The sequence below is a fragment of the Salminus brasiliensis genome, chromosome 7, assembly GCF_030463535.1.
Source record: "Salminus brasiliensis chromosome 7, fSalBra1.hap2, whole genome shotgun sequence".
Lineage (NCBI taxonomy): Eukaryota > Metazoa > Chordata > Actinopteri > Characiformes > Bryconidae > Salminus > Salminus brasiliensis.
The window spans coordinates 11,262,756-11,289,208 of NC_132884.1; the positions used below are offsets into that span (position 1 = coordinate 11,262,756).

Genomic DNA, 26,453 nt, shown 5'->3' on the forward strand with positions numbered 1-26,453 from the left:
TTTGGAAAGCTGTTTATACGTTTTTCTTTATTTGTTTTGAAGTGACCTTCAGTCTTCCTTCACAAAAAAGGATGAAAACAGGGGACTTGTCATTTTGTACTGTGTGTTTATTTATGTGGTAATGTTAACTTCTTCCCAGTCATCTTTAACTGCTCCCATTCCATTTCTTGGTTGCCAGGAAACAGCTACCCATCAGCTGCACCTCCCACATATTTAGGTATTTGAAAGCAGCTATTCGTCCACAACCGTGAGCTTCATGCTGTATTCATAATAAAAGTCATGTCTCAAACCTCTGGGTTCTGCTTTTGTCTCCAATGTAATTACTTCAGTTATTTATTTAATCTTTTACTGGGCTGTTACATACATTTTTGTGTCTTATAATGCAGGTTACTTAACCAAACCATTTGGAGAACGCTGGTTCACAACACACATCCAGTCCTCTCCCTAATCACGTGCACTCCTTAACTGTGTTTTTCACAAGTCAGTTAGTGTGCATATTTGCAATTAGTGTATTATATTTGGCACTAGCATGGCATACTAGCCCCTAAGGATGTCCATCTGATATGTACACTTGTGAAACGCTGAATGAAATCAGAGAACTGTTAGCTATTACTACACCATTTTGTTATACTTCTTCTTTCTACTTCTTTCATGTTAACAGTGTAATACTTACTAGAGTAAATAGGGGCCTCTTTGTTTTCCTCCACAGGACTCTTCTTTCTGCGATATTCTGATTCAGCATGCTAGTACACCTGATCCTAGGAGGAGGGAGCGAATAAGAGCTTCTGGGCTGATCAAAGCTTCACCAATCAGAAAAGGTTTATAGCACAGAGAATTTGCATGTTGACTACACAGACTCTAGTACATGAAACAATGACAATGGCTTCAAAGGCAATAATACTATATGAAACCATTACTTTTAATCAATTTTTATTAAAGTTGAGGTGCAACTGTTTAGTGCAATTGTATTACGTCACCTTTTTTTTTTTTAAGAGGGAACATGCATGAGATTAAAGAAAGGATTCGACACTTATGGGTCTAAGATTTGTGTTGGCCAAACCGCATGTGGTACATCCAGAGTGCATGACTGTAAGGCAAAAACAAGTTTTTCAATGATGCAAAGAATCCCATAAAATAAATGCCATCAGGAATTTTGAGCCGGTGGAAACAATACAGTTTTCAGTGTGTGCTGCTTCTGATTCATAATAACAGAGGCAAATCTGGTGTGCTCAGTCCAAACTTCATTTTCCAATTCAGCTTGTACTTGATCTGTACAATCTGTGAGTTCACAACTCGTATTATTCTTGCTACTTATATTACAGTCAACATTACATTTATTTTACACACACAAACCATCAAAATTCTCTATTAAGTGGACCTCCCTTCCTGGCCTCCAAAACACAGACACCTATGTCACACTATTTAGTCACTTTGTATCCCTGCTTGAGAAAAGACAAACTCAGGTTTAAAGTTTAAAAAGAATGACCAGATCCAAGTCTGAACACTGAGGCATAGCTAATCTCTGTTGAAAAACCAAAACAAAAAAGTAAAAAAAATGACAAGACCTAAAATTATGTAAGACTCCCAAAGCCATTTCAATAGACAGTCTGGGAAAAGATGGTCCACTTTTCTTTACTTCATATAAATCCCCTTCAAAGTGCTTGTTCTTTTTTTATTCAACACAGCTAAGAAAAAAAAGAATGGCAACAAACCAAATATATACATCACAAAATAGGCTAATATGGCAACAGCACATTTCCCTGTCACTGCTTATAATAACAATACCTTTAAAACCTCAGAAAAAAGGCCCTGGAGCATACAGGTGTGATTAGTCAGACCCAGACTTAAGATGAGAGATTTCCCTTATCCTCTCCCATATTTTCGGTCCAGTCCACTTGCAGTCGTTTCTTTTCAGTTTTGATTGTCTGAGGCATGTAAAGCTCTTATAAGTTGGCTCTCAGCAAGCAGTACACAGAGGTCACGTGTGACAGTATAATGTGCAAAGAAAAGGGAATAAATGGCGATGTCCATATTTTGTAGGATATCCTCTTAGAGATCCTTCTGTGATTGTGGTATTTTTAACAATCTTGCTGCTTGAGTGTGTTCACAGTATTGTTTTAGGCTCTGTCGTATTTAGCTGTGACTTTAGGCCAGCAGCCCTCCATTGCACCACATGGAGGTAGTTAGACAGGGGGACCCATGCCCTGACTATGGGGCAGGCTCTGTAAAAGGCCAGTTGAAGCAGCCATGGTCACCGGCTGGGCACTGGAGGTTGGTGAGCTCGTCTGCACCTGTGCTTGGAACTGAGCAAGCTGCTCTGGACTGGCCAGATTTTTTAGTAGGTTGTTCTCCTGCTCCAGCTGTGTGTTCCGCTCAATCAGCTCTTTTATCTGCTCTTTCAGCACCTCCACTTCCTCACGCACTGCATACATGAGGTGGCTCTTTACTAGGTCCTGTGAGAGAGAACAAGTCTGACTGTTTAATGCAATATGAGGGGAGCATTCTTCTAGGCATATATCTGACCACAGTCACTGAAAGAAAAGAAAGAAAGAAAAAAAAAAACTCAAAAGGCAATCATTCCAAAGAAAAACAGATTTCCATGACAAAAAAAAACACTATTTAATTTTATGCATATTTAGCCACACTCTGAAGCACTTCGGGAACGACAAACGTTACAGTTAACTTCCAGGTCCTGGAGAGACACCCTGAGTAAAATAATAGAATTTATATTACAAAATGCCATCTGTCTGGCAACAGGGACATGGCTACACTCAACATGAGTGGTTTTGCTCAAACTAATTCTGAAATTTCCTATTAATCACAACATTCCTGGAACCCTGCACGCTTTAGGGTCAGATGCTCTAATTTCCAGTGATTTCGAAAGCATTACATTTGTTTTTAAGAGGAAAACAAAAATTAATTTAGGTTAGAAATGAAAACAAAAACATTGGGCCCCATTACAAAAACATGTTTTGTTGGATTATAATCATTAAAGACACAGTTGTACACTATAGTTTATTTGGCTAGCTTTATTTATGCTATCTATAGCAACATGAATTAGACAACATTGTAGTCGACTTTCTAGATAGTTTTGCAGTTTGGCAAAGTAACTTTCACGCCAAATAGTCATGTGCAATAATCATTTGAAATGGTAAAATGATATTGCATGCATCAATATATGTAGACATTAATTGTCTCAAATTTTTTGGACAAACTGACGTTAGATCACAAAGGGGCTTCTTACACCCGCTATTAGGATAAGATGCTATTTTTAATATTTCTACTATATTTCCATGACATTGCTACATACTGTGATTGCGATCATTCGCAAAGAAATTTTGCACATTACAGCATTATGCAACACCCAAATAAACAAACAATATATTGTGCAGCTCTACTGTCACTTTCACAGTATTATAACCATTCAATTAAAACTGCACATAAAGTGCAATTCTACACAGAGACAATATTGTGAGTGACAGGCTTTCTTGACTTAAAAACATACACTGGAAAACTTCACACTGAACTGCCTGACACACACAGTTCAACAAAACAGTGAATGTAATGTAAAGAATATAAACAATAAAGAATACAATACAAATACAATAAATATGTAGTGATTAAGAGTTTTGTGAAACTGTATAGCATTCTTGGAATGCACACCACAGTAAAACGGCTATCATTCTACTTTGCAAGCCAGAGAAAGAACAAAATGTCCCTGCTTCCAGCGGGTGGAGCCAATCTACCACCAAGTTATTTATAACGGCCTGTCTATGGCGATCTCTTTGCCTAGCAACAAGCAAGAGGAGGCCTAAACTGCTCATGTTCAACATAAGAACAGACCTGAGAGAAAAGTGCACTTCGCTGCATGGCGTAGGAGATCTCACATTAATATGTAACATTACATGGGACATGGGATGTCATTGGACACAACTTTTCACCAACTTGCATGTCTATGACTTGCACATCAATCAATGTAATGGTGTCAAAGCAGTTTGTTAAATTATGATAAATACAGAGTCAACAATAGTACGCAAACTGTTAACAAAGCTGAGATTTTTAGCGGGATCATATTGTTCAGGTTTGATTTACATGTAGCCTGAAACTTATAGCTAGTAGACCTGGTTCATTTGGCACCTTGTGGAAAAATAAGTTAGATTGACAGGGCGGGGGCAAAAAGAAAATTATGAGTATAAAATCAACTCACCATGGCTTGTTCAATTTTGTTGTCTATGGCCACCACACTGGCACCTGAAGAGCTGTGAAAAAAACAGAAGTACAGGGTAATTAGTGCAAAAGCAGCAGTTATGATAAAGGCATTGATAATGCTTAAAGATTTCTAACGACTGGTTCTGCCGAAGAAACGGAGATATGCTGCGCTGAGTAAAGCTTATCTCTTATTGGACAGACGACCAACATATGAACACGAATGACCAGTAGTAGCTATGGAAATTGAAAATGAAAGAAATTGCGTGCGAGCTCCTCTTCGGGTTTTTCCCCCAAATGGTGGCTTGCAGATTTAGGAGACTTGAACGGGAGACATTTTGGCACCCAATCACTGTCTTTTTTTATTTTAAGCCAGGCGGCTTAAAAACTGTAGTAAGGAAATGTCAGTCACATTTTGTAATGTGAAAATACACTTTGTTTATGAAACTACAATACATTACAATAACGACAATCCAATGTATTCATCCAACCATTCGTTCGACGCAGAGATTTATCGCAATGCTCTTTTCCTCTGCACTGCACCTCTCCATAACGAGCAGCTCGGATCTATTGAGCCTACCTACTGTCAAGCTTGATAGATGAAGAACTCTCCGTGCCCAAAGCAGAAGACAGAAACGAAATAGAAAAATTCCTTAGCTGGCAAACACCAAGGTCCATCGCCACTGTGTAAAATGGAGAATTCATTCTAACCCCCCATAATATAAAATCCCGGTATGTAAAAATTCAACTCAGCATTTCTGTCGACGTTTAATGTCACATTCTCAAAAAGAAAAAGGAAAAAAAGTGATATCTGGTCACTGTTGTGTTTTGGAGACTCGTAATCCCGATCGCCCATCAGTGTAGCACAAAGAGCGGTGAGCCGAGCTATACTGGCTGCGCTTCACTATCTGCAGTCCGACATATTTGCATAATAAAACGGACTAAACATTCTGAAGCATCCTATTGGCCGACGGATGATCTGATTTGACTAATATATGCAGCTCCGCCCTACCGAGCCTACTGAAAGTGTTCCGTAACCTGAGATAAGAGCGTCTTTATATTTATTTAAAAAGTAATGTATGAGTATTGTGTACATTGTTTTATATATTAATATACATAATACTGTACAGATACAAATATTTACTCATTTGACCGGCCAACTCAATGTGTTGTTAAATACAAGAAAGAATTTTAAGAGGTATGCTCCTGACCGTATGGCGGTATTTTTAATCAAAAAGACTAAAATAGTGAGAAGCACACAGCCGCAGGTGCAGAAACTGGCGACGAGGGCGTGCAGGCTGCCACCTGTCGGCTAAGAGGATGAAATACAGCCCAACAGAAACCAGACACAAAGGCATGGAACAGCTTTAGCTTACGTGATCCATTGTATTGTATATTATACCACATTCCAGCGACGGTAATTAAAAAAAGTGACGTATAGGCAAAAAGTTCGAGATGTTTGTAACTCTCCAGCGAAAATATCCAACATGCTAAACATTAAACTAATCTACTTTCCTGAAGGAAACGCGGAACGGTTGCACAACTTAATGGTTCCCACTGCCTGCTGGGTTGTTGCTAGTTTCTGTGATGGTTTTTCTGGTGCTGATGGCTGATTGCATTGGTGTTGCAGTTCCACCTTAATTTCAGTGTCAGTGTAAACTCAGTACTACCTTAAAAGATGTTCCACCTCCAAATTCAGTGCTACTTATGCGCAATTCCACCCCAACAGCAGTTCTGTGCAACAATTTTTAACAACAGGTGTGTTTATTGTGTGTGGCGTGGGGAATGTGTGTCTTGTGGTTGTTTACCTTAAATTCTGTGCCACCTTAACTTTAGTGCCATGTTAACTGAAGTCCTACCTTAAACCTTGAATGCAGTTTCACCTTAAAAAAATCCTGATGCTGCTGAGCATTAGACTGTGAGCATGTGAGACATTGGACTCTGTGCATGAGTTTGTATGTGTGTATGAGTTAAGGGCCAATTGTGACACCATGTGTGGCATGTTGCCAACAATCCTGCTCATTCATTCTCTATGGGACAACAATTCCGCAAAATCCTTTGATACACAGAATCCGGTGCATCCGATCAAACAATCTGGAGTTGGAAATGTCTTGATACACTATATTGCCAAAGGTATTCACTCACCCATCCAAATCATTGACCTCAGGTGTTCCAATTAATTCCATGGCCACATGTGTATACAATCAAGCACCCAGACATGCAGACTGTTTCTCCAAACATTTGTGAAAAAAATTGGTCGCTCTCAGTGAATTCCAGCGTGGTACCGTTATAGGATGCAACCTGTGCAACAAGTCCAGTCGTGAAATTTCCTCATTACTAAATATTCCACAGTCAACTGTCAGTGGTATTATAACAAAGTGTAGATCGGGATCTATAGCATCTCACAAAGTAGTAGGCCACATAAAATGACAAAGTGGGGCCACGGATGCTGAGGCAAAAAGGTCCTTAACGTTCTGCAGATTTAATCGCTACAGACCTCCAAACTTCATGTGTCCTTCAGATTAGCTGTGAGCATGTGAGACATTGGGCTCTGTGTGCGAGTTTGTCTGTGTGCGTGTGAGTTAACAGCCCATTGTGACATCACGTGTGGTCTGTTTCCAACATTCACATTTCCAACATGATACTAGAGGCTACTAGTTACCATTTGGTAAACCATTATTATCCATACTGTAGTCTTGCAGTTATCAGTTATCCTTCCAGTTCTAAGGCAATATCTGTGAGATCACTTACTACTGCCTAGATTTCCAATTTCTCACTTCAGATTAAAAAAAACAAAAAAAAAACAAGCAGAGATTTCACCAGTACAAATAATACCATTTAAGCAATAAATAGCAGTTACTAAAACTTAACCCAATCAGATGCAATGACCTTAAGTGATTTTTAGCTTGTGACTTAGAAAAGAAAAACCGAAGACAAAAATTGTAAAGATTTCTTGGTCTAGTATCAATTTCTTGGTCAGCTAAAGATAAAGCTCAGGGAAATAAATGACTGGTGAAACAATTTACAGCCTTCTTAAAATCCCATCGTTAAACCAATATATGCTATTGACCAACTGTGACCAAAGTTAATGGGCGTTTAAGGGACCTGTTTGTTTTTCAGCTTTTCACCCTCATTGCTACATATTAAATTCATATTAGTAAAATTATCAGCAGTTACAGAATAATAAGTATATATAAGATTATATATCTTATAAGATAATAGCAAAAAAGTGATACTTCAGTATCAGTTGGAAACACTGAATCTAAATTGTGTGGTTGTATTTTCTAGAGAAACATACACACGTGGACAAAATGGTTGGTACCCCTAGGTTAATAAAAGAAAAACCCACAATGGTCACAGAAATAACTTGAACTTGGTGTGGACCAACAGGCTACTAAAAAGGTTTCATGGTACAGTACTACTAAGGACAGAGGATATCAAATCTGGTTAATTTTTTTATTATCCTAGTAAATTATTTTGCAGATAAACCTAACCCCAACCCCCTTAAAAATATACCTAGTGATGAGGAGCTTCTTCCCCAGTGGATTTTAAGGATAAATGTTAAAAAACTAAATGTTTAGTGGGGGAAACTAGCTCTTAAACACTTGCATTTCTATTTATTATATTCAGTGTATATAAGCCTTCAAAAGGACTAAAAAAGGCTGTAATGACAACCGTTTCTAATTGTGTAGTTGTAAGACCTATCAACCTTAGCTTACACTCAGTCAGACCAAATGAAGCTAGATAGATTAACAAACAGTCTATAAAATACCCTTCAAACTACTTTAAACAAAGAGACAGAGCTTAAATGACAAGGCAAAAAAAAGCTTGCACAAATCAAACAGTGATCAAACTCGTATCTTAAAACAGTGTGGAAACTAGAACGGAAATGGTGGACGACCAAACAAGAGGTGTTCCACTCTGCCTAGAAGCCTTAATGAGTATAGAAAGGCACTCATAAAAGCTTGCTTAGTATATTTGGCCTCGTTGATCGAGGATCCAAGAGTACCTTTTAATGAGATCTCTAAACTTACTAAAAGTCACAACCCCAGATCCCAGCTACTTTAAACGGTAATGTTTTTATGGACTATTTTAATAATATAATAGAAAATATTAGACAACACATCCAACCCTCAGACTTAATGTTAGACTTGGCTAATTTTTTCATTATTCCTGGACCAGTAGTTTAAAATCTTGTTATTCAATATATTCGATTCAGATCTATCATTCAACCAACATATAGCTAATATTAATAGGACAGCCTTTCTACATCTTAGGAACATGGCCAAACTAATAAATTCCTTTTCTCTATAGAATGCGGAAAAGCTAATCCACGATTTCCTTTCCTCAAGGCTAGATCATCGTAACGCCCTATTGTCAGGGTGTTCCAGCAGGAATATCAATAAATTTCAACTAGATAATGTTTGAGTCTCAGACACTCATCTGTTTAGTTTAGCTTTTGGTAATTAATGTTTCCCTTAGATAAAGGTTGTAATATGTTGCACATCTGAACAGTTTAGGTGGTTTGGTGACTCTTATCAATAATTTGTATATATTTTTACATGAGTCCCACTTGTATGTCTTGGTTCCTCCCAAGATTTCTCAGGGATTTTTTTTTTATCACACCTTTGGCTTGCTCTGGTGGTCTTAGGTTTTTCATGTCTTCTTATGTTGTTAATTTCTTGTGTACTAATTACTGATTGGGTAAAGCTGCTTTGTGATGACAGTTGTAAATAACACTATACAAATAAATTTGATTTGATTGTTAGTATCTTATTTAACGCTGATAGCAACTAAGCGCTCCGTCATATCTGTCCACTTGGAGCCCCGCTAGCACTCCAAAAAGGTGGCCCAAATTTAACTTGATGTATAGAACCACAGAGCTAGTAAGTGTGTTTATTAGGTCCCCATATACATATACTACCTGGACAGGTAAACCTACCTTTAGGGATGTCCTGGTCAAGGTCTGCTAAGAAACCTAATGTTGACTGTAAGCCAATACTGATCCGGTCTTTTTGTTTATTCATTCATTTCAGTGAACAGTTTGAATATAGAGACATCCTATTTTGATTCTTTGTGTTGGTAGCAACTTTATTAAATTCATGTTTTAAACTTTATAGTGTAGTTTAATACCTTATAATCCAGTCTGACTGACCTACCTGGCAAGTGAACTCCCAGTTTCTTTAAAACACTGCAGTCAAATCACTTTGTGTGTGTGTGTGTGTGTGTGTGTGTAGTGGTACACATTTTGACCTGATTTTATTGATTTATCGATTACTTATGTGTTAAATGACATACATTGTACAGAAGAGTGGTTTACAATTATCCATTAATAATCCTTAACAAGAGCTTTTCTGTTGTTTTGCATACTGTTTGTTGTTGCTGTGTCATGTGTACAACTAGACTCTGAGCCAAAGTAAGCTGGAAAGTCCAAACTTTGTTCCACCTTGCCACCTGCTACTCTTCCAGAAACTACCCTAAACATTTGCATCGGTGACCTTTCTTTAAGGAACAAAACAAAAAAAGCTTTATTTCAACTAATAAGTGCAGTAAGTAGCCTTTTGACTGATTTTATGATCTACAATAATATTCTAAATTCTTATTCATAGCTTTACAACTTTGTAAATCATCCGTTTTTGAAGCGTACTTTGTGATTCCTACTTTTCCCTCTTTAACACTGCGTTTTTCTACTGTAATATATGTGGCCCTAATGATATAAATGAAGACTTACATAGAACACTGGATGTATTTCTGAAAAAATAGGACAGACACAAAAGACATTTATCATACAAACGTATGGTAGTCAAAGAGTTAAGGTAGACAAAAATAGTACTGAAAGATGATATTTTAAGAGCATAAAAAGCATGTGAAGGCCTCCACAGTATCTGCAAGCCTATGCTCACAAGTGTATTTGTGCACATTTCAGTTGGATGATATTGACTAGAAGATGGAATAATTGATCAGCTATGAATTGGTATTGTCCGATTTATAGCCAGAGCAGATTCTATTCACAAGTTAAGGATTACAGCAGGTCTGCGTGATCCTAGTTCAACTGCTAGATGGAACTACAAAGTTTACGCACAGCATCTAAAATGAAGTTTTAGTGATTGACTTTTAGTGCAAGAGAAGCAGCCCCTAAGTTTCCACTTTTAGTTTTGCACAGGAATTCAATGCAGCTGATGCTCAGAGGTCCACAATATTTTTAAATGTGCTTGATTCCAAAAAGTAAAGTACATTTTACTCTTGAGTGTGCACAAAACATTACAGAAACCCTGCACAACAATGCATTACCAAATGCATTATATCCAGTTTGTCTGGAAAGGTTAATGTTAATCCAGGTTAACGTTAATCCAGGTTAATGTTTCTCCACAATCAACTCCCTTTTAGCCAACTACCCTGTACATTACCGGTAGACATGTGGTTATCTGACTATTTAGCTTTTCTAGCAGGATATAGCTTTAAAACAAGTGCTGTTTCTAAATAAACTCTTTGAAAGGTTTCTTAAGGTTTTAAATCTTGATTAGCAAATGATGCCTTAAGCATGCCACTAATTGTAATTCCAAGCTTTATACAATCTTAGACTCTTCAAACCTTGTACTAACACTTAAACAGAGGCGCTATCTAAGCAACGGTTAAGATCTCAAAACAATGGCGACAAGAACATAATGTAGGCTGCAGTTTATACAGTGAGGCATGTTAGTTCAGGGGAACTGCAGAGATCACAATGGGGTCTGGAAGACCAGAAGAACTCTGAGGAAACTTGTATGCTGGTAAGACAAATCAAAACCCACATGACATCTAAATATGTACATCAGGTTTAGCTGAGTTAAAAAGGTGAAGCACCAATCTATGACTTAGTGACAGTCACAAATTCCAACATTTGAAGTATGCTACAAAATATCTAGGGAATGCAGGTGAGTTTTTGAAACATGCTTTGGACTGATGTCCAAGTCAGTACAGACCTTTTTGCTGCAATCAGTAAACTCGAAGTATAAGGGAAGAGGTGTGGCATTGAAATTACTGCATGGATGGATGGAAGAATGGATTCTAAAAAAATACCAGCAAATATCAAACTATTTGTTAAAAAGCTTGAAGCTGAAAGCTGAAGGTGTTCTTAAAGGATAACAATCCAAAATATGCCTCAGAACCACCATGGCTCCTTTAGTCCCCAAATTTAAACATACAAAAAGCGTTTGCCAAAAGAAGTTTTACCGACTTCACATCTGCTCAAGCCACAATTATTTATAATTGATATTATAATATATAAATATAAAACAAATAATAATAAAACAAATAACAACTCAAATAAACAGCTACAATGCAAGCAACCTTGAGATCTGCCAAAATAATAAACTGTCTGAGTTTATACTTTTGTAAGGGTGTCATTTTGATTAGCACGACTACTGAAGTGGTGAAATGTGCTTTTTTCAAGTGTGACAATAAAGTGCCAGACCACTTTTATTAAGTTTACATCACAGCCTAATGGAGTAGATTTTTCCACTGGATACTTAGTTTACCTCGGAGTGTAATGTTTCAACAGTAAAAGTGCAGTTCATATATTTAATTACAATACGATTTATTTTTAAATCAAATTAAATTATAGTACTGGAGCTCAGTTCTCTTTGCTGTGTTTGCCAGTGAGACGAACCAAAGCTACTATTATGCAGTTTAACCGCCAGGCTGCTGCACTGGTAAAGATTGAAAAAAGAAAAAACTAAATGTTTTAAAATGATATTTGTACTTGATTCAGATCAGAAAATAAGTTTGGCAAGTTTTATTTCATTAAAAATGTATTTTAAAAATCAGAAATGATTAAAGAGGTCAAGGTAGTAGCATCAGTATCAATTCTGTACAGACAAGGGTACTCTGCACAGACCCCAGCAGAACTAGTCTGAACTAGCCTGTGAGGCCTCAAAGCTACTGCATAGTATATCATGTTATCAGCAAGATGCTGAAAAAAACAAAAAAACAAAAAAAAAAAAAAAGTCACCTCCAGCTACTTTCATAAGGCTACATGCACATATTAGCAGACGTGGCACAGAGTTTGGCTCCCGACTCTTACAAACTATTCCAATATTTTGGGAGGAAAAGTTCTTCACCTTCATTTCAGGTGGTGAAATGTGCTTTTTTCAAGTGTGACAGTAAAGTGCCAGAACATTCATAGGCCTGTATAAGCCTCTCAATAACAGCATGGTCAGTAAAGTAGAGCTGTACTGGCAGCTAGAGCACAAATGTGGTACTTTCTAATAATTTAGGCAATTAAGCATTTCACCACAAATAAATAAACAAATCCATTTCCAGACCTCAATCCACAAAACAAGAACAGAAATATCTGGTTATCCTCATCATGGAAGTATAATGTTTGACAACTAGGTTCAAAACCAGTTTGTTAAATTTAAAGCACTTGCACTTCTGGTTTCTTGCAATTGTCATTCTAGATTCATTCATGAGACATGATGATGATGATGATGACGACAATGACAACAACGATAACAACAAAAACAACAATAGTAATAATAAAATAACAATAATAATACATGTAAAACAAATGTATACACTGCTTTTCAGGAACCCAAAGAAAAAGCTCTTTCACAGACTCCACTTAGAGCTTGAGCTTCTTTAGCAATACACATGCAGATTGTGTCTGGATCTGGAGTTATAGATCAGCTTTACATAAAATGTAAGATCCACATTAATCCTTCAAGTCATTAACTTTGTATGGACAGCATATTCCTGTGTCTATAAAATGTATGGACAGCAAATTCCTGTGTCTATAAAATGATACTGATAATAAATGATATGAAACAAACTGTATTAATAAGCCTATTAGTCCTGTATCATTGAACCACACTTGTGTATATGTAGACAATAAATATTTTCCTTTTATGGCCTGAATTTAACAGCTTTGTACTGACTAGCAATAGAAGAAAATACATCTGACTTTTTTTACAAAATTCATTCTGTGCTAACATTCAAGGCCATATATTTAAAAAAAAAATCCTAACAGTATTTAAGTCATTACCTGATTCTAAAGTACCATCGTTATAAATATGCAATGAGTAACAGGTGTTTAAAAAAAACAAACAAAACATTTATTTTGGCAAATAATGTACTGACTGGTCAATAACGACAAAGCACACATGAAAAACATGGTAAAACCACACAACATATCAACTAGGCAAATGCAGATATGAGAAGTCTGTAAAAGTCTGGGACAGTTGCCATAGGTTCTTTTAAATCCCCAATAGGACTACAAGCAACGGACAAAATTGCTCCATCTTTTCCTGCTTAATAGAGATGGTGGCCAGTAATTCTTTGGAGATGCTTCTTATTTGTGTCCACCAACATTTATGATTTCTTTGGCTTCTATTTCAGCATCAGAAAGGCCATGGAAAGCAAATACGGCATAAACACAAGATGTGCTGGTATATAAGGAACAACATGTTAGTAGAGTTGGTTTACACCCAGCAGCGCAGCACTATACCACAAAGCACACAGACGCCTTTGGCTGCATGTAAAAAGCCAAGGCATGAACTGGCAGCTTATAATGTACAGCTCACATTTTTCCCCCCACAGACTAATTTTTCCCCATTTTTAACCTTCTGTATGACAAATGATTCTCATTTAAGTTGCCTATTTTCCTCCTTCCCTTGTCTGCCAAAGTGAAGCTGAACAGTAAACTATACCTGTAGGGAGAATTGATCTCTAAATACTGAGTGGTGTTGTCTACCTTATTTAAAAGACCTTTTGGTTTTCTGATGACTGATTGCTGGATAGTGTAAGGTTTAATCACCTCCATTTTTATTTTCTTTATAACACCCACAAAGACACCGTTAACAGCATCTTTCTAATTTTACTTTCTAAGCTTTTTACTTGTATAATGAAAAAATTGCTGCTAGTGTTTTTGTCTTGTAAGCGCTGGCACCATTGCTAGGTTACATGTGCATGAGGTGGAGTAATACTTGAAGAGTTTTGGACAGAGAGCCATTTTGTGTACTACTGGCACTCCTAGACCGCCTCTCAACCATTTACACTACGGGATCAGAACTAACAGTAGTATAATATATTGATGTATCTGGAAGGTCATTCTTTTTAAACAGGGTAACCAAGTTTAACTTTGGCAGTTCTTGTTTCAAGTATACAATGTTAAAAAAAACAAAGCCTTTAGAACAAGCTCCTTCATTAATGTTTTTACAGGGCTTGGATAGGAAGAAAGACCATGATTCAAGTTGGAACTGTGCCAAAGAGCACAGCCACATTGAGTACTTGCCACGTCATTCCCAGCAGCCGTGGGATGTGCCTGACGTGTTTTGACTGTATGCTGTAATATGACAGAGAATTAAGGAGATAAATGTGCAAGGATATGGAGTTTAGAATGATGGTTTTACATAATGGCTAAACATAATTCTATCTGACAAGCATTACACAAACTGCAGCAACTCCAAGACATGCATTTTAATCTGCCCAAAAAATCTCTAAAAATTATTTACCATGAGTTATTTTCAATGGTTGGCCTAGCTTTAGGCAAAGCATGAGAGATCAGTGCAAGCTGACCTCAAGGATGTTTTGCAGTAACATGCAGATTAATGTCCAATAAATAGAGGATGCTTTTATAGTACACATTAAAGTCTACTAAAGGTTGAGATGCTGTAGAAACGCTCATTCACTTCAAAAATATTTTGGTTATCTCTGCTGTTTGAAACTGTGAAATTCACATTTCAGCCTGAACAGTTTGTGTGGAGATACGCTCTATAGGTGATGTATTATCTAAAGCGGTAAAAAAACGTAACTACAGGATGACATACAGTAGAGATGTATGGTATTGGTAGCATAATTTCACTGTTACTAATACAACTCTGGTTCAATGAACCAAATGTGCTCACATGCAGCAGGCTGTCTTAAAGACCATCACACACGCTCACTCTCGCTCACTCTCTTTTACTCTCTCTCTCTCTCACACACTCACACTCACACACACACGTGACTTTACTGGGTTTTTTCCACTCAGTCCTGAGCTGGAACAGAAGGAAACATGACTGATAGTCCATATAGACCATATAGACTATATGACTATAGTCCAGCTAGACCTAGTTATGAGGGGGACAAACACAGGAGAGACTAGCAAATAAATTAAAATAACAAAAACAAATAAATAGGACCTTCTACATATGTGCTACTACAAAGCACTTGCTACATCCAACAACAAACTGCAGTATGAAGTCATCTGCATGAAGGCAGAAGTATTACGTAAAGAATAGTCTATATAGAACGGTCCTGACATCTACAATTAATGTACAGCCACTTAACACAAAAATGCAGAAATAAGAAGTTTTATATAGTCTAAGAAATAAGACTATGTTTCCTTCTTTACTTATTTAACACTGAATGTTTCTTCAGTAAAAAAAAAAAAAAAAGAATAAAACCTGTCCTGTTAATTTATTGTAACCGGCATTCATGTATCTCATTCTAAATAGGGAAAACGCATTAAAGGTTAATCAAATCAATTCCATGGGATCACAAAATGAGATGAGAGAATGACATACATGTAAAAATGTAAGAATGAGAGGGACTGAGGGAACAAAATTTCACCAAAGGAAAGCAAAAACATACAACATTGGCTTATTTAATATCCATAGAAAATCAGGAGAATATTTCCTACACCAACACAGTATAATTCTATACAAGATTAAACATTTAATGTAGCATAAAATGGCCGGCACAGACCACATCGCATTCCCTGACGGCCTCATGTAGGGTGCCAGTATTGTTTGGGTGCTAAGCCTGAAGTGATTCAGCGTTTCCAAGGCGACTAAGTTCTAGATGACGAGGCAAGGGCTGAGAAAGAGAACGAGCAAGTTGAGGCTGAAGGACATTTACTGAGCATTTTTAAAGCTTACTGCACTGCAGTTGATTCACCAGCCTCAGAAGCGCCAGAGTGGAAAAGGCGAAATAGCACCATTAAATGCACAGCGCAGGGGTTAACCAGGGATACAGCACTACAGTGCTCTCACTACCCTAAATGAACCAATATACCCTCTAAATCAGTCAATCAATTCCTCCACAACAGTCTGATCCAGAAAAATGGAGAGAGTAATTATAAGTTTAACAGTCTGTTTTATCTTTTTCTTCCTGATATATCAGTAAAAATAATAATCACCTGACACCCCCGTCTCCACATGCTGTTTTAGGACTCCTTATGACATTACATCAGTGACATGCATTACTGAGACATACAGGCACAGGTAAAGCTATATTACCATGGTGACACAATGCACAGGTTCAGTGCTTTTCAATTTCTCCTACACATACTGCCACAAAACAAATTACACTAGTTACTAGCTCAAGAAGGCATAGCTCAAGAACGTACACTAGGGTGATTTACAAATGCAGTAGTAGTAGCATATTTCTAACAATCAATCAATGCTACACCATGATGCTGTAAATGAGTTATGACATAGTTAACAAGCCATACTAATGTATCTATCTATGGGACTCATACAGTAAACTAAACTTCACTCCCAAAGACATGCAAGGAGAAGTTAACATTACAATTTGACAAAATATGGAGTGCATAGTTAACTGTATGTTGTGTAACATGTTATGGTTTATTGTGGTCTCTGAGCTGAGAAAATGACTTTCTGTAGCAGTCAGGAGATTCTATTTAGGGACTGTAAGTCACAGAAGTAACAAAGAAAATGTTTTTAAAATATTACTCTTAAAAGACGGCAACTTTAAAAGTTGAGAGAAAACAAGACAATGGCTGAAATAGCTGGCAGTATTCTAGACAGTTTAAAAAACAAAAACAAAAGAAACATTAAAACTGGAATGGAGGGAGAGAGAAAATGAATAATTAATATATATGTATATATGTGTATACTAGTGTTTAACATCAAATAGCACCCAGTCAGCACCTTGGGTGCATATAGGTGCAGCAGTAAAGTGAAACATGACATCTTAAATCTTACCTGTCCTCTTCTGTGCCTGCTGATGTAGCTAAGGCACAGGCATCTGCACTGGCAATGCCCTCTTGTCCAAGTGTGACACCTGTCTCTGACGTACTCTGTGCAATGAGTCCAGCCACACCTCCTGTAGCCAGCCGGGGCAGAGACAGCAAAGACTGGTGCTGGAAGAGCAACCGCCCAGCATCTTCAAGCTGGGATGCTGTTAGAGGAGTCATTCCACCATAGTGAGCTCCTACAGCGGGAAGCAAGGTCAGGCCTAGACAACCAGAGTGGCCATGTTGGAGGGAATGAGGAAGGCCTGGTTGAAGATTGCTCTGAAGAGTAGAAGAAGGGATACTGGGAGCAGTCTGGCCTGTAGTCGAAGAAGATGGCGGTGGTGTTTGGCTAACTGCAACTTGCTGTTGCTGCTCTGATGGTACTTGGGGTGGAAGTGACTGGGTTTGACTTGTACTTCCTTGTGCCAAGACCATCTGTGGAACTGGAACTTGGGGCCTTGGAGATATAGCTTGTGGGACAGCGACTGGAGTACCAACTGGCAGACCAGGCATCTGTGTGGTCACAGGGGATGCCCTAGGTGCCACAATGCTCTGTAAAGGTGGCACCTGATGAGGCTGAGCTGTGGCTTGGATGCCCTGTGAAATCTGGGCATAATCTACAGGTTGTAAACCCTGGTTCACAGGTGCAGTAGCCTGCTGATTTAAAGAATATCCACTCTGCAGTTGGCTTGCTTGACCCTCCAAGTTGTAAGGAACCTGCTGTTGGGGTCTAGCAGGTGTGAGTTGACCCTCAGTTCCCAGCAGACCTGGAAATGAAACAACTTGTGGGTTGTTAGATGGGACTACAGCAGGTGGAACAACAGCATGCGTTCCAGGATCCTGGGGAGACGTATGAAGCTGAGGGGTGGTTTGGGGAATACCTTGGTGGGGAACAGGTAAAGCAGCTGGGCCAAAGACCTGCTGGACAGGTTGTGGTCCTTGATCTCCGCCACCACTCATTGTACTGCTTGACGAACCACCACTTGCGCTTTCAGTCTCTGATTGGACAACACTCTCCACAGCTCTGTGTGTGGGTGGTGCATCTGCAGATGTGGCTGCGACAGGGGCATCTTTCTCATAAAACTCTGTGCACATCCACCTTCCCTTTCTGAACGGCTCCGAACTGGAGTCCAACTTCACCACCCTGAAACGGGATGCAGTGACTGTGGAAGTAGCAGTGGTCGTAATTTGAGTAGTGAGGGTGGGTGGTGGAAGCTGTGTAGCTGCAGGTGGAGTTCCTGTCATGAAGTTTCCTGTGGCCCCTGTTGTACTAGGAAAGCTCCCTGTAACAGCTGTAGCTCCTACCCCACTTCCTGGAATCCCTGCTCCACTGGAAAATAAGGGCTGGTTCACAACTCCAGTTGCACCTGCCTCCACCCCAGCAGCACAGACTGAGGGGACTCCCTGGGTTCTACCTGGCATAGCAGCCCCTGTTTGGGCTGAGGTGGCTTTGGCTAGAGCAACACTGGCTGCTGAGGAAGAGGATCCTTGAACTGGTTGCAGAACATTCACAGAGTGGGCCCCCTGGTCCTTGTGGTGTCCATGAGGTTGGTGGCTATGGTGATAGTGACCATGGTGATGAACAGCCCCATTCACCATGTATCCTTGCTGAGAGGACTGAGTGTGTGTGTGATGCATCACAGGTTCATTGGGCGAAACCACTCCTGGAGTCTCTCCTCCATGTAAGCTATTTAGAGTTTCTTCTGAAGAGCTTCTCTCAGGAATCCCCGTATCAGTGGCCCGTGACACAGACACGTCAAGGATGTCAGAGGAAGATAGGTCCTCGGTATGTGACTCATCCATATCATCATAGCTCTCAGTATCATCGGCTATACTGTTGTTAGTGCTTGCACTAACCTGTGCCGGCAGGACGCTTGTAATCTGAAAACCACTCTTCTTTTTCACCTGGGCCCCGGCGCTTTGAAGAGACTGAGACTGAACATGAATATTAAGGCTGTGGGGGCCTGGCGAGGACGATCCAGTCGGGGGTGTATGGTGCATTATCAATGGAGTCTGGTGGTCATCGGTCGTAAGAGCATGACAGTTAATGCTGGCCGCGGTTGACGACGCAGACGTGCCAGCACTTCCAGTGTTGCTACCCTTACGGCCACTGAAAACTGATGCGTGCGCCATATGCCTAGAGCCGGGAGAATCCCCTGTTGAGTCTGAGTGGTGCATTTCGGAAATTTCGACTTGAGTTGACACAGTGTAGCGAGACGCAAACGCAGTTCTCCGCTATGTCGAGACTGAAAAGTCTTAGCAAACATACAAGCTAGCACCTATGCAATGACGTCGTTAGCCTTGCCTAACAAACTGTACATCCTCCTTTTAAAACAAAAGTGCCAAAGACTGTGAAGGGACAGGACAATAAAATCGTGTGGAGACTAATGAGTAGCTAGTTGGTAGCTAGTAAATTATTCTTTTTATATCAAATTGCTAGCCTGGTCACTATAGCTAGCTAGCGCCTGACTGTCAACCCGCTAGCTACAAGCTAAAATAGCCAATACTTGCAAGGCTAGCAACTGCTAGCTTGCTGGCTAAATGACAAGTCTGAAACAGACCAAACTGCGTGCGACTGCAAAGCGCAATTAAACATCTATCGATGACGCATTGTTCTATGCCACTACGACACAAATGTAGTTCAGAGACTAACACTTGATATCATACAACGTCGGTACCTGACTAGCTAGATAATATAATACAAACAGTTGTCATACGACATCACTTCCATCACACTGGGCAGACGCTGTAACTGCAATGCATATTTGTTTAATTATATGATTCAAATAGCGACGCGATAAATCCAGCACATGCGTTAAAATCCTTGTTCCGGGCTCAATACTCTTCGAAAGCTTGTCGAATTATGAAATCCATCTTGCAGTTGTTTCAATTCAATGTTTGCTGTATCATCCTCTTTCCTATGATCTTCAGCCACCCCGCTGCCATAGTTGAATGCAGTTAGCATGCTAACCAACGAGCTAACACTTCCAGCTCTGACGACGGGAGTGGGAGGAGAAGCCACACGGCACGCGGAATTTTGCCCTCCACTATGATTTACCGCTGATCCAGGACCAGCTTGTGTGAACTAATTTAGTGACCATAAAATCTTGCGTATACTTAGTCATCAATATTGATTCTCACGCTCCGTAATGAAAAATGTACATGCACACCGGAGTGCATTTATATTACATATTGTATTATGTACTATACACTTAGTAGCCACTTACTGTTCAAACCAGCCCCATCCCTTTTGAAGCCAAATGAAATTATCCTTACAATAATGGTACCGTCGTTGCACCGGTCGCCTGTTCTGGGAACATAGTGATATCTAGATACTTTGTCTACGTACTGTCACTATATCACTACATATTATATATACACACACATGCATCAGCCATACCATTAAACACATTGTCTGTCTTTTTGTCCATTGTATTTTTGGTCAACTACTGCAAAACACATGCTGCAGCACATGGTCATTACTACCAAACGCTGCAAACGGCTAAAATCCAAGGAAAAAAAAGAAAACGTACAGTGAGTCAACATACCCACTCGAAGAAACAAACATCTTATGTAGGCAGCAGGGGTGCCAATAATTTTTAAATATACACGAGCCATTATTTTAAAAAGTTAAAAAAAATAAATGCATAAAAAAGTATGCATCAAACTGACGCTGCTGGAAACGTATTGTTGAGTTACATGTTTAATTAAGACAGAAGCAAAGACTTCAAAATGATGTTACACAAATCAAACTTGTCTGTGCATGCATATATATATATATATATATATATATATAAAAATAAAAAAACATATCACACTCATGACTATGCTGGTCTTTATTACAGGTCATTTTGATTTGTGAACAAATTTGTTTTAAGGTGATTTACATGGCATTACTGGTGACCCCAGAAATCTCCCAGACATATTAATAATCATCATCACCATCATATGCTGACATGACAGGGTGAACATGAGTTTCTTCATTTGTATGCATTTCTGCTGCTCTGCCAATGAAACATCACTCAAACAACACATTCCTCCGTCCTTGGAGTGACAGCTTTTCTTGAATAGACTGCAGAGTTTTCCTGTGGCTCTCATCTTTATTTGAAATCAAGCTCTGCGCATATTCCTGTAGGATCCACGTAGGAAGTTCTGTGGAACTGTACTGAGCTTCGTCTGTGAGCTTGCTAGGTTGATCTTCATGCTGTGGTACCATGCTACAACAGACATATGCTTGTGAGCAATTCACAAAACACTGGATGATGACTGATCCATTTGTGATGGGCTTTGAATTACACTACTGGAATTTGTCTTACAACACTTAAATTCTTCCAGGTTCTGAGGAGAGCTCTTGATTTTCCATGTAATGTCCAATGACACAAGGTAAAGGTTCTTTTTCATGTGTGTGACTTGCTAGGCAGCCAGTCATCACAAGTTAATGCTGTGTTTCACTGCTACTTTCCTCAGTCGTTATCAGTAGTCAGGCAATTTTTATTTACTGCTGCAGTTTCAGGCAGCATAGCATTACAGTTATTACAAGCTAGTTCAAAAAAGCCCTTACATACAATAAAGCGAATGCACTGAAGCACAATATTCCTTTCATGTCGAATATCTGAAGCCAACAACTGTAAAGGGGGAAGAAAACAAATGCATTACTATATAATAAAAAAACTACTTTGTTTTGTCATCATATTGTAAAGTACATCTTGATGAAACCAATAAATGCTAAACACATTTTCAGGTATGAGCTTTTTGAATGATTTTATTAACAAGTGTGAGGTAAGTATTTTATAAGTACCATCTCTAGCAGGGTGGGATGATGCTTCTGTAGACCGCTGTGGGGGCCAATACCACGTCTATTGCTCCTTCTACCTTGGCCACCTTTGCCTTCACCACGACCGTTGGTACTCAGGCCAGAGAAAGGATATGGTCCTTGATAGTTGGTCTCTGATTCCCTGATTGTTGGTCTCTTTTTAAGCTTTGGAGCACTGTTTTGGGCAGGAATAAAATGATCTGCCAGATAGGCCTTGTTCTCCTCCAAAGCCAGAGCTGTTTTCAAAAGTGGAGTATCTAATTGTAAACAAAAATGTTTAATTACTATGATTATTTAGTTGTTATGGGTCCAGGTTTTGTAACACACACACACACACACACACACACACACACACACACACACACACACAGATGTAGAAATGATTGTAAGCAACGGGTGACATTTGAAGAATGCACAAACATTTTCTCCCTTTCATTCAAATGGGAACAATTTCCCCAAAAAGCTGTTGCTACATGAAAACCATGCATCCCACCAGAAAGCTGTATGCAATCCTAAAACACAAATCAGACCAGACAATCTGGAGTTGTAACGTTGTCGATACATTGGCATATAAGAATATATCAAATCAAATAAGGTTGCGCATATATTCCCAATAAAGGGTACCCATAGATTCAATAATTAGAAACCACATCCATGCCAAAAACTATTTGCACCAGCTAACTATAGTGACCAGGCTAGCAGTTGAACAAAGTAAATATAGAGAGATCTCTCTCTCCTCGCTTTCTTATGTTGAACTATGGCCTTTTCTCAAAAACAACTTTGTTTTATACAAAAATGCAGAAAGTTGTCAGTGTGCATTTAAAAAAAATATTAGTGCACTTGTTTATCTTCACAGAAAGATAGGGGAACACATTTTAGAAAATAAGTAGTCCTCCAACCCCAACAACCCAAACAGGATAAGAATTTTACATCACTGACTGAGACTAAAACTTCAGTCAGATGGCACTGAATATTACAAAACACTTGACAGCACAGTATTAAATGTTCCTGTGAAACTGCATTAGAAATTGAAAAGTTAAAACATTCCAAAAGGTGCTCACTCACCAGCCACTTCTTCCTCACTCTCAGTCATGTCTCCTCCATAGCTGGACATAAGTGAACCCAGAGCAGAGGTCATACTTTTAGGGGCCACAGAAACGGCCACTTTCGTCTCTTTCAAAGGTTCCTCTTGATCAGAATCTAAATAGGATACATAGTGTGGAAAGCATTCAGTTTCAAATGAACAGGTAGTGTGTTATGATTGGGAACCAGTGGCTTGAGTGCTAACCTGGGTCACAGTTGGCCAGAACTCCAAGGGGATCTTCATCCTGGTGAGAACATGGGAAAGCCTGAGGCTGCCGTTCTGAATTTTCTTGGTGGAAACGTTGGTGGCCACTATTTGCACCTCTACTCTGATTCTGGAACTGTCCTCCACAACCTCGGCTTTTAAAATGACTGTTTAAAAGAAATACATCAAACTATGTATCTTTTGTTGCTTATATGCTCGTTTTAAAAATGACAAATGTTGCCATCTGTCAAGAGCTAACAAATTCAATCTAGCCAACTCACCAAAGTAAATACCACACAACAATTTACAACTTACCCAAACTGGGCAGTCTCCAACACATCTCCCCTTTTTACTTTGGCCTCCATGATCTTCATTTTCTTCTCCACATTGCTCAGTGTTGGGTAGTTGCTGTTGGGAAAAGTGTTTTGACCTTTCACCTCAGGTTGGCAGTAGTAGTAGTTTAATTCTTTTAAGACTGACAGTATTAAAGGGTAAAGTTGAAAAAGAGGGGAGACCCCCCCCCCCCCCCCAAAAAAAAAAAGTGGATGATCATACTTTCTCCTTTCTTCTCTCCATTTTGCAATCTCCTCTGGGGTGTCCAATTTTATTTGCTTTGCTCCAGGAGCATGATTCTGAAAGACATTGTTGTATGTCTGTACTATGGACGTCAAGTCAAGTGGGTTTATTGTCATTTCAACTACATACAGAGTACACAGTGAAACGAAACAACGTTCCTCCAGGACCATGGTGCAACATAGACAGTGCATACAAGACACTATATAACTATATAACACTATATACTATATAACGACACCATTTCCTCATTTAAAAAACAGGTGACAAATTAAAAAGGAAAAAAAATGATTCGGGACGGTACTGTTTTTTGGAACTCATTCACTGGTGGAAAATATCATGCACGAGACTCATTGATCTTTTCACACACATCTCTGTAGACTGGTGCCCAATGCATATTTGTCTTTGTCGTAACGGGTGTAAGACCTACAGCCCAACTTTAACTCTATGATTTAACTCTGACTATTTAGCTCTGCCAAGTCCAATCCACCATAATGAACCCTCTTTTATTTAGGTTCATTATGGTAGATTTAGGTTTTTCCTTTTATTTGTCATACTCCATATGCAAGTTCACATATGACTATTAAAAGCACTTACATTTTTCCAGTGGATTTGGACAAGCTTCTCATTTGCAGTAAAGGTGCAGTCATCCACAGAGCACTTAAACATAACAAATACTTTACATTTTGGCCGAAAAACCCAAAAAACTAAATACAATTTGATTTTAAAGCATTTAAAATTGTTATTATTAAGGTAAAAATGCTGCATGTCTTATCCATGTAATTTGCATATCTGACTTTGCACGTGGCAAAATGGATCACCTTCACATGTTGGGCAACATGCTCTTCACACATGGTTTGGTTTTTGAAGCCTCTATCACAAGTGTCACAAAAGAAGCTTAACTGTGATTCTTTGCGCTTTTTCTGCTGAAATAAATGAAACATGGTTGTTATTTGCAGTAACCCCACAAATACACAGATAACACAGATTGAGAGGTTAGGGTTGATAAAAGCAAACCAATATTTGACATTTATTTCATACTTTTTTACCCCACTGGTTTTGGCCATCGCCTTGCTGTCCATTTCGATTTTTATGATGATAGGGACCTATAAATAATCCAACAGAACTGTGAAAGCCTCAAGCTGAGCTTGTATAAATCACTAGAAGGTAACATTACATCTTATAGTCATTGCCATGGTTGAAAACAAAACAAGCACAACTTAGATTAGCATGGTCATCAGAAACTACCATCATAAGTTGTGTTTTTAGCACTGGTGGTCGTCAGCAATCTATTCTAATATACTGATCGCCAGGAAACCCCTTCTTTATAGTGTTTCGAGCGCCGGTGTGAAGACGCATCCTATCCCCTTTGGCGTCATCTAACAGAATGACCATTTAGGACCCAATAAACGAACAATAAGCCACTAATGATCAACGAAAAAAGTAACTGCCTACAATTATATATTTAATGTACTGTATTTTAAACGTTAACTTTTTAGGAGTACAATGAGTATTGTACCAATTCACACATGCTAAAGGCACTAGCTAGCTCGATAGCGGATAGCAAGTGCCCGATAGCTAGCTAGCCTTCCTTATTGGTTTCAGCTTTATTTGCCAGCCAAGCAACAACAATATTATATCGTCGAACTTGCTAATATGCGATTCACTTTTTATACGTAGTTTGTGATCAATTATTTATTTTCATAAATAAATGTATTTTCCATTAATAGCGATAACATACAATATAAAACAAGAAAAAGGAAATGGGGGTGATTGTGTACACCACCCACAACGCCCCCCAATAAAGTTAAATAGCAACGCCTTATAGAGATAAAACTTCAGTAATGATCAGTAAATATCGTTCGATACATTTAAGCCTGCAATAGAAGTAGCTATAAGGCAATTAATTACGTGCACGATAACCAATGGAACAGTCGCGGGATAGCATGTGAATTTACACCGGCTTACTGGCCAACCATTCTAGGTTGCATTTTTTTTCTTCACTTACCGGGATTTCGATGCTGTCCGTCATTCGGGGAGTAACGACTGAAGGTAGCAGTGGAGCAGGGGTTCCAGTGTGCTCGTGGTGCAGCCTGAATCCAGCTCCAGTCTTCAGAAGCCTGAAACTTCTCTGATCGTTGCTGAGAACTCCACTGAAGAGTAGATGGTCTGAGCACTGGTTCTCGAGTTGGACAACTAAAATTGGGGGGCGGATAACGCCCAGGCTTAGACATGATAAACCCCCTATTCGACGAATAACCAACTGCTTGAAAACTACAAGATTTCACTCTGAACAGCTCACACCATGCTGCAACTACATGCTTTCGTGCACACGTGCCAGTCAAATCCAACGTCATTTCCTGTCACAATTATATAGAGGCACTTTGAACAGAAGAGGGCGTTGTAGGTCTAGATGAATTTATACAAACAGCAAGCAGAATGAGACCTCTAAGACGTTACATGGGAGTTCATTTTATGACAAAAGCTTTGTTCAACAAATAATGTCTTGGAGCGCACAGAGAAATGGGTGGGTATTGATCACCAGTCTTTTCCATTTTTGTTTTAGCGTCTTTTAG

The 26,453-nt window shown here is 39.0% G+C and overlaps 2 protein-coding genes across 8 annotated transcripts; both read right to left on the reverse strand.

Moving 5' to 3' along the window:
* Positions 1 to 913: 913 nt before the first annotated feature.
* LOC140559978 (TSC22 domain family protein 1) lies at positions 914 to 20,227 on the reverse strand. Of its 3 annotated transcripts, none has more exons than XM_072683860.1 (3): positions 17,172 to 20,209; positions 4,208 to 4,259; positions 914 to 2,453 (listed from the first exon to the last, which is right to left on the reverse strand). In XM_072683860.1, the coding sequence occupies exons 1-3, from the start codon at positions 19,379 to 19,381 to the stop codon at positions 2,184 to 2,186; spliced, it is 2,532 nt and encodes an 843-aa protein (XP_072539961.1). In that variant the 5' UTR covers positions 19,382 to 20,209; the 3' UTR covers positions 914 to 2,183. The 3 variants fall into 3 exon arrangements, with proteins under 3 accessions (XP_072539961.1, XP_072539963.1, XP_072539962.1); XM_072683862.1 differs by lacking the exon at positions 17,172 to 20,209 and adding an exon at positions 4,787 to 5,173; XM_072683861.1 differs by having other exon boundaries at positions 2,452 to 2,531; positions 17,172 to 20,227.
* A 797-nt stretch (positions 20,228 to 21,024) lies between these two features.
* On the reverse strand, positions 21,025 to 26,232 carry nufip1 (nuclear FMR1 interacting protein 1). Of its 5 annotated transcripts, none has more exons than XM_072683865.1 (10): positions 25,886 to 26,232; positions 24,919 to 24,983; positions 24,699 to 24,800; positions 24,475 to 24,537; positions 23,860 to 23,936; positions 23,620 to 23,712; positions 23,305 to 23,471; positions 23,082 to 23,216; positions 22,002 to 22,273; positions 21,025 to 21,828 (listed from the first exon to the last, which is right to left on the reverse strand). In XM_072683865.1, exons 1-10 carry the CDS (start codon positions 26,109 to 26,111, stop codon positions 21,667 to 21,669), a joined length of 1,362 nt encoding a protein of 453 aa, XP_072539966.1. In that variant the 5' UTR covers positions 26,112 to 26,232; the 3' UTR covers positions 21,025 to 21,666. The 5 variants fall into 5 exon arrangements, with proteins under 5 accessions (XP_072539966.1, XP_072539964.1, XP_072539968.1 ...); XM_072683863.1 differs by having other exon boundaries at positions 24,699 to 24,803; XM_072683867.1 differs by having other exon boundaries at positions 24,927 to 24,983; positions 25,886 to 26,005.
* Positions 26,233 to 26,453: the final 221 nt, after the last annotated feature.

What these genes read in the sequence shown, in the direction of transcription:
- LOC140559978 (XM_072683860.1), bottom strand. Translation starts at nt 19,381, where the DNA reads ATGCACCACTCAGACTCAACAGGGGATTCTCCCGGCTCTAGGCATATG. An exon ending in GCAGGCACAGAAGAGGACAG is followed by an intron (nt 4,260 to 17,171) that starts GTAAGATTTAAG and finishes TTTTTTTCACAG; the next exon opens with CTCTTCAGGTGCCAGTGTGG. An exon ending in ACAAAATTGAACAAGCCATG is followed by an intron (nt 2,454 to 4,207) that starts GTGAGTTGATTT and finishes TCTCTCTCACAG; the next exon opens with GACCTAGTAAAGAGCCACCT.
- nufip1 (XM_072683863.1), bottom strand. Translation starts at nt 26,111, where the DNA reads ATGTCTAAGCCTGGGCGTTATCCGCCCCCCAATTTTAGTTGTCCAACT. An exon ending in TGGAGAGAAGAAAGGAGAAA is followed by an intron (nt 23,713 to 23,859) that starts GTATGATCATCC and finishes TTTTCCCAACAG; the next exon opens with CAACTACCCAACACTGAGCA. An exon ending in TCTGGCCAACTGTGACCCAG is followed by an intron (nt 23,217 to 23,304) that starts GTTAGCACTCAA and finishes TATCCTATTTAG; the next exon opens with ATTCTGATCAAGAGGAACCT.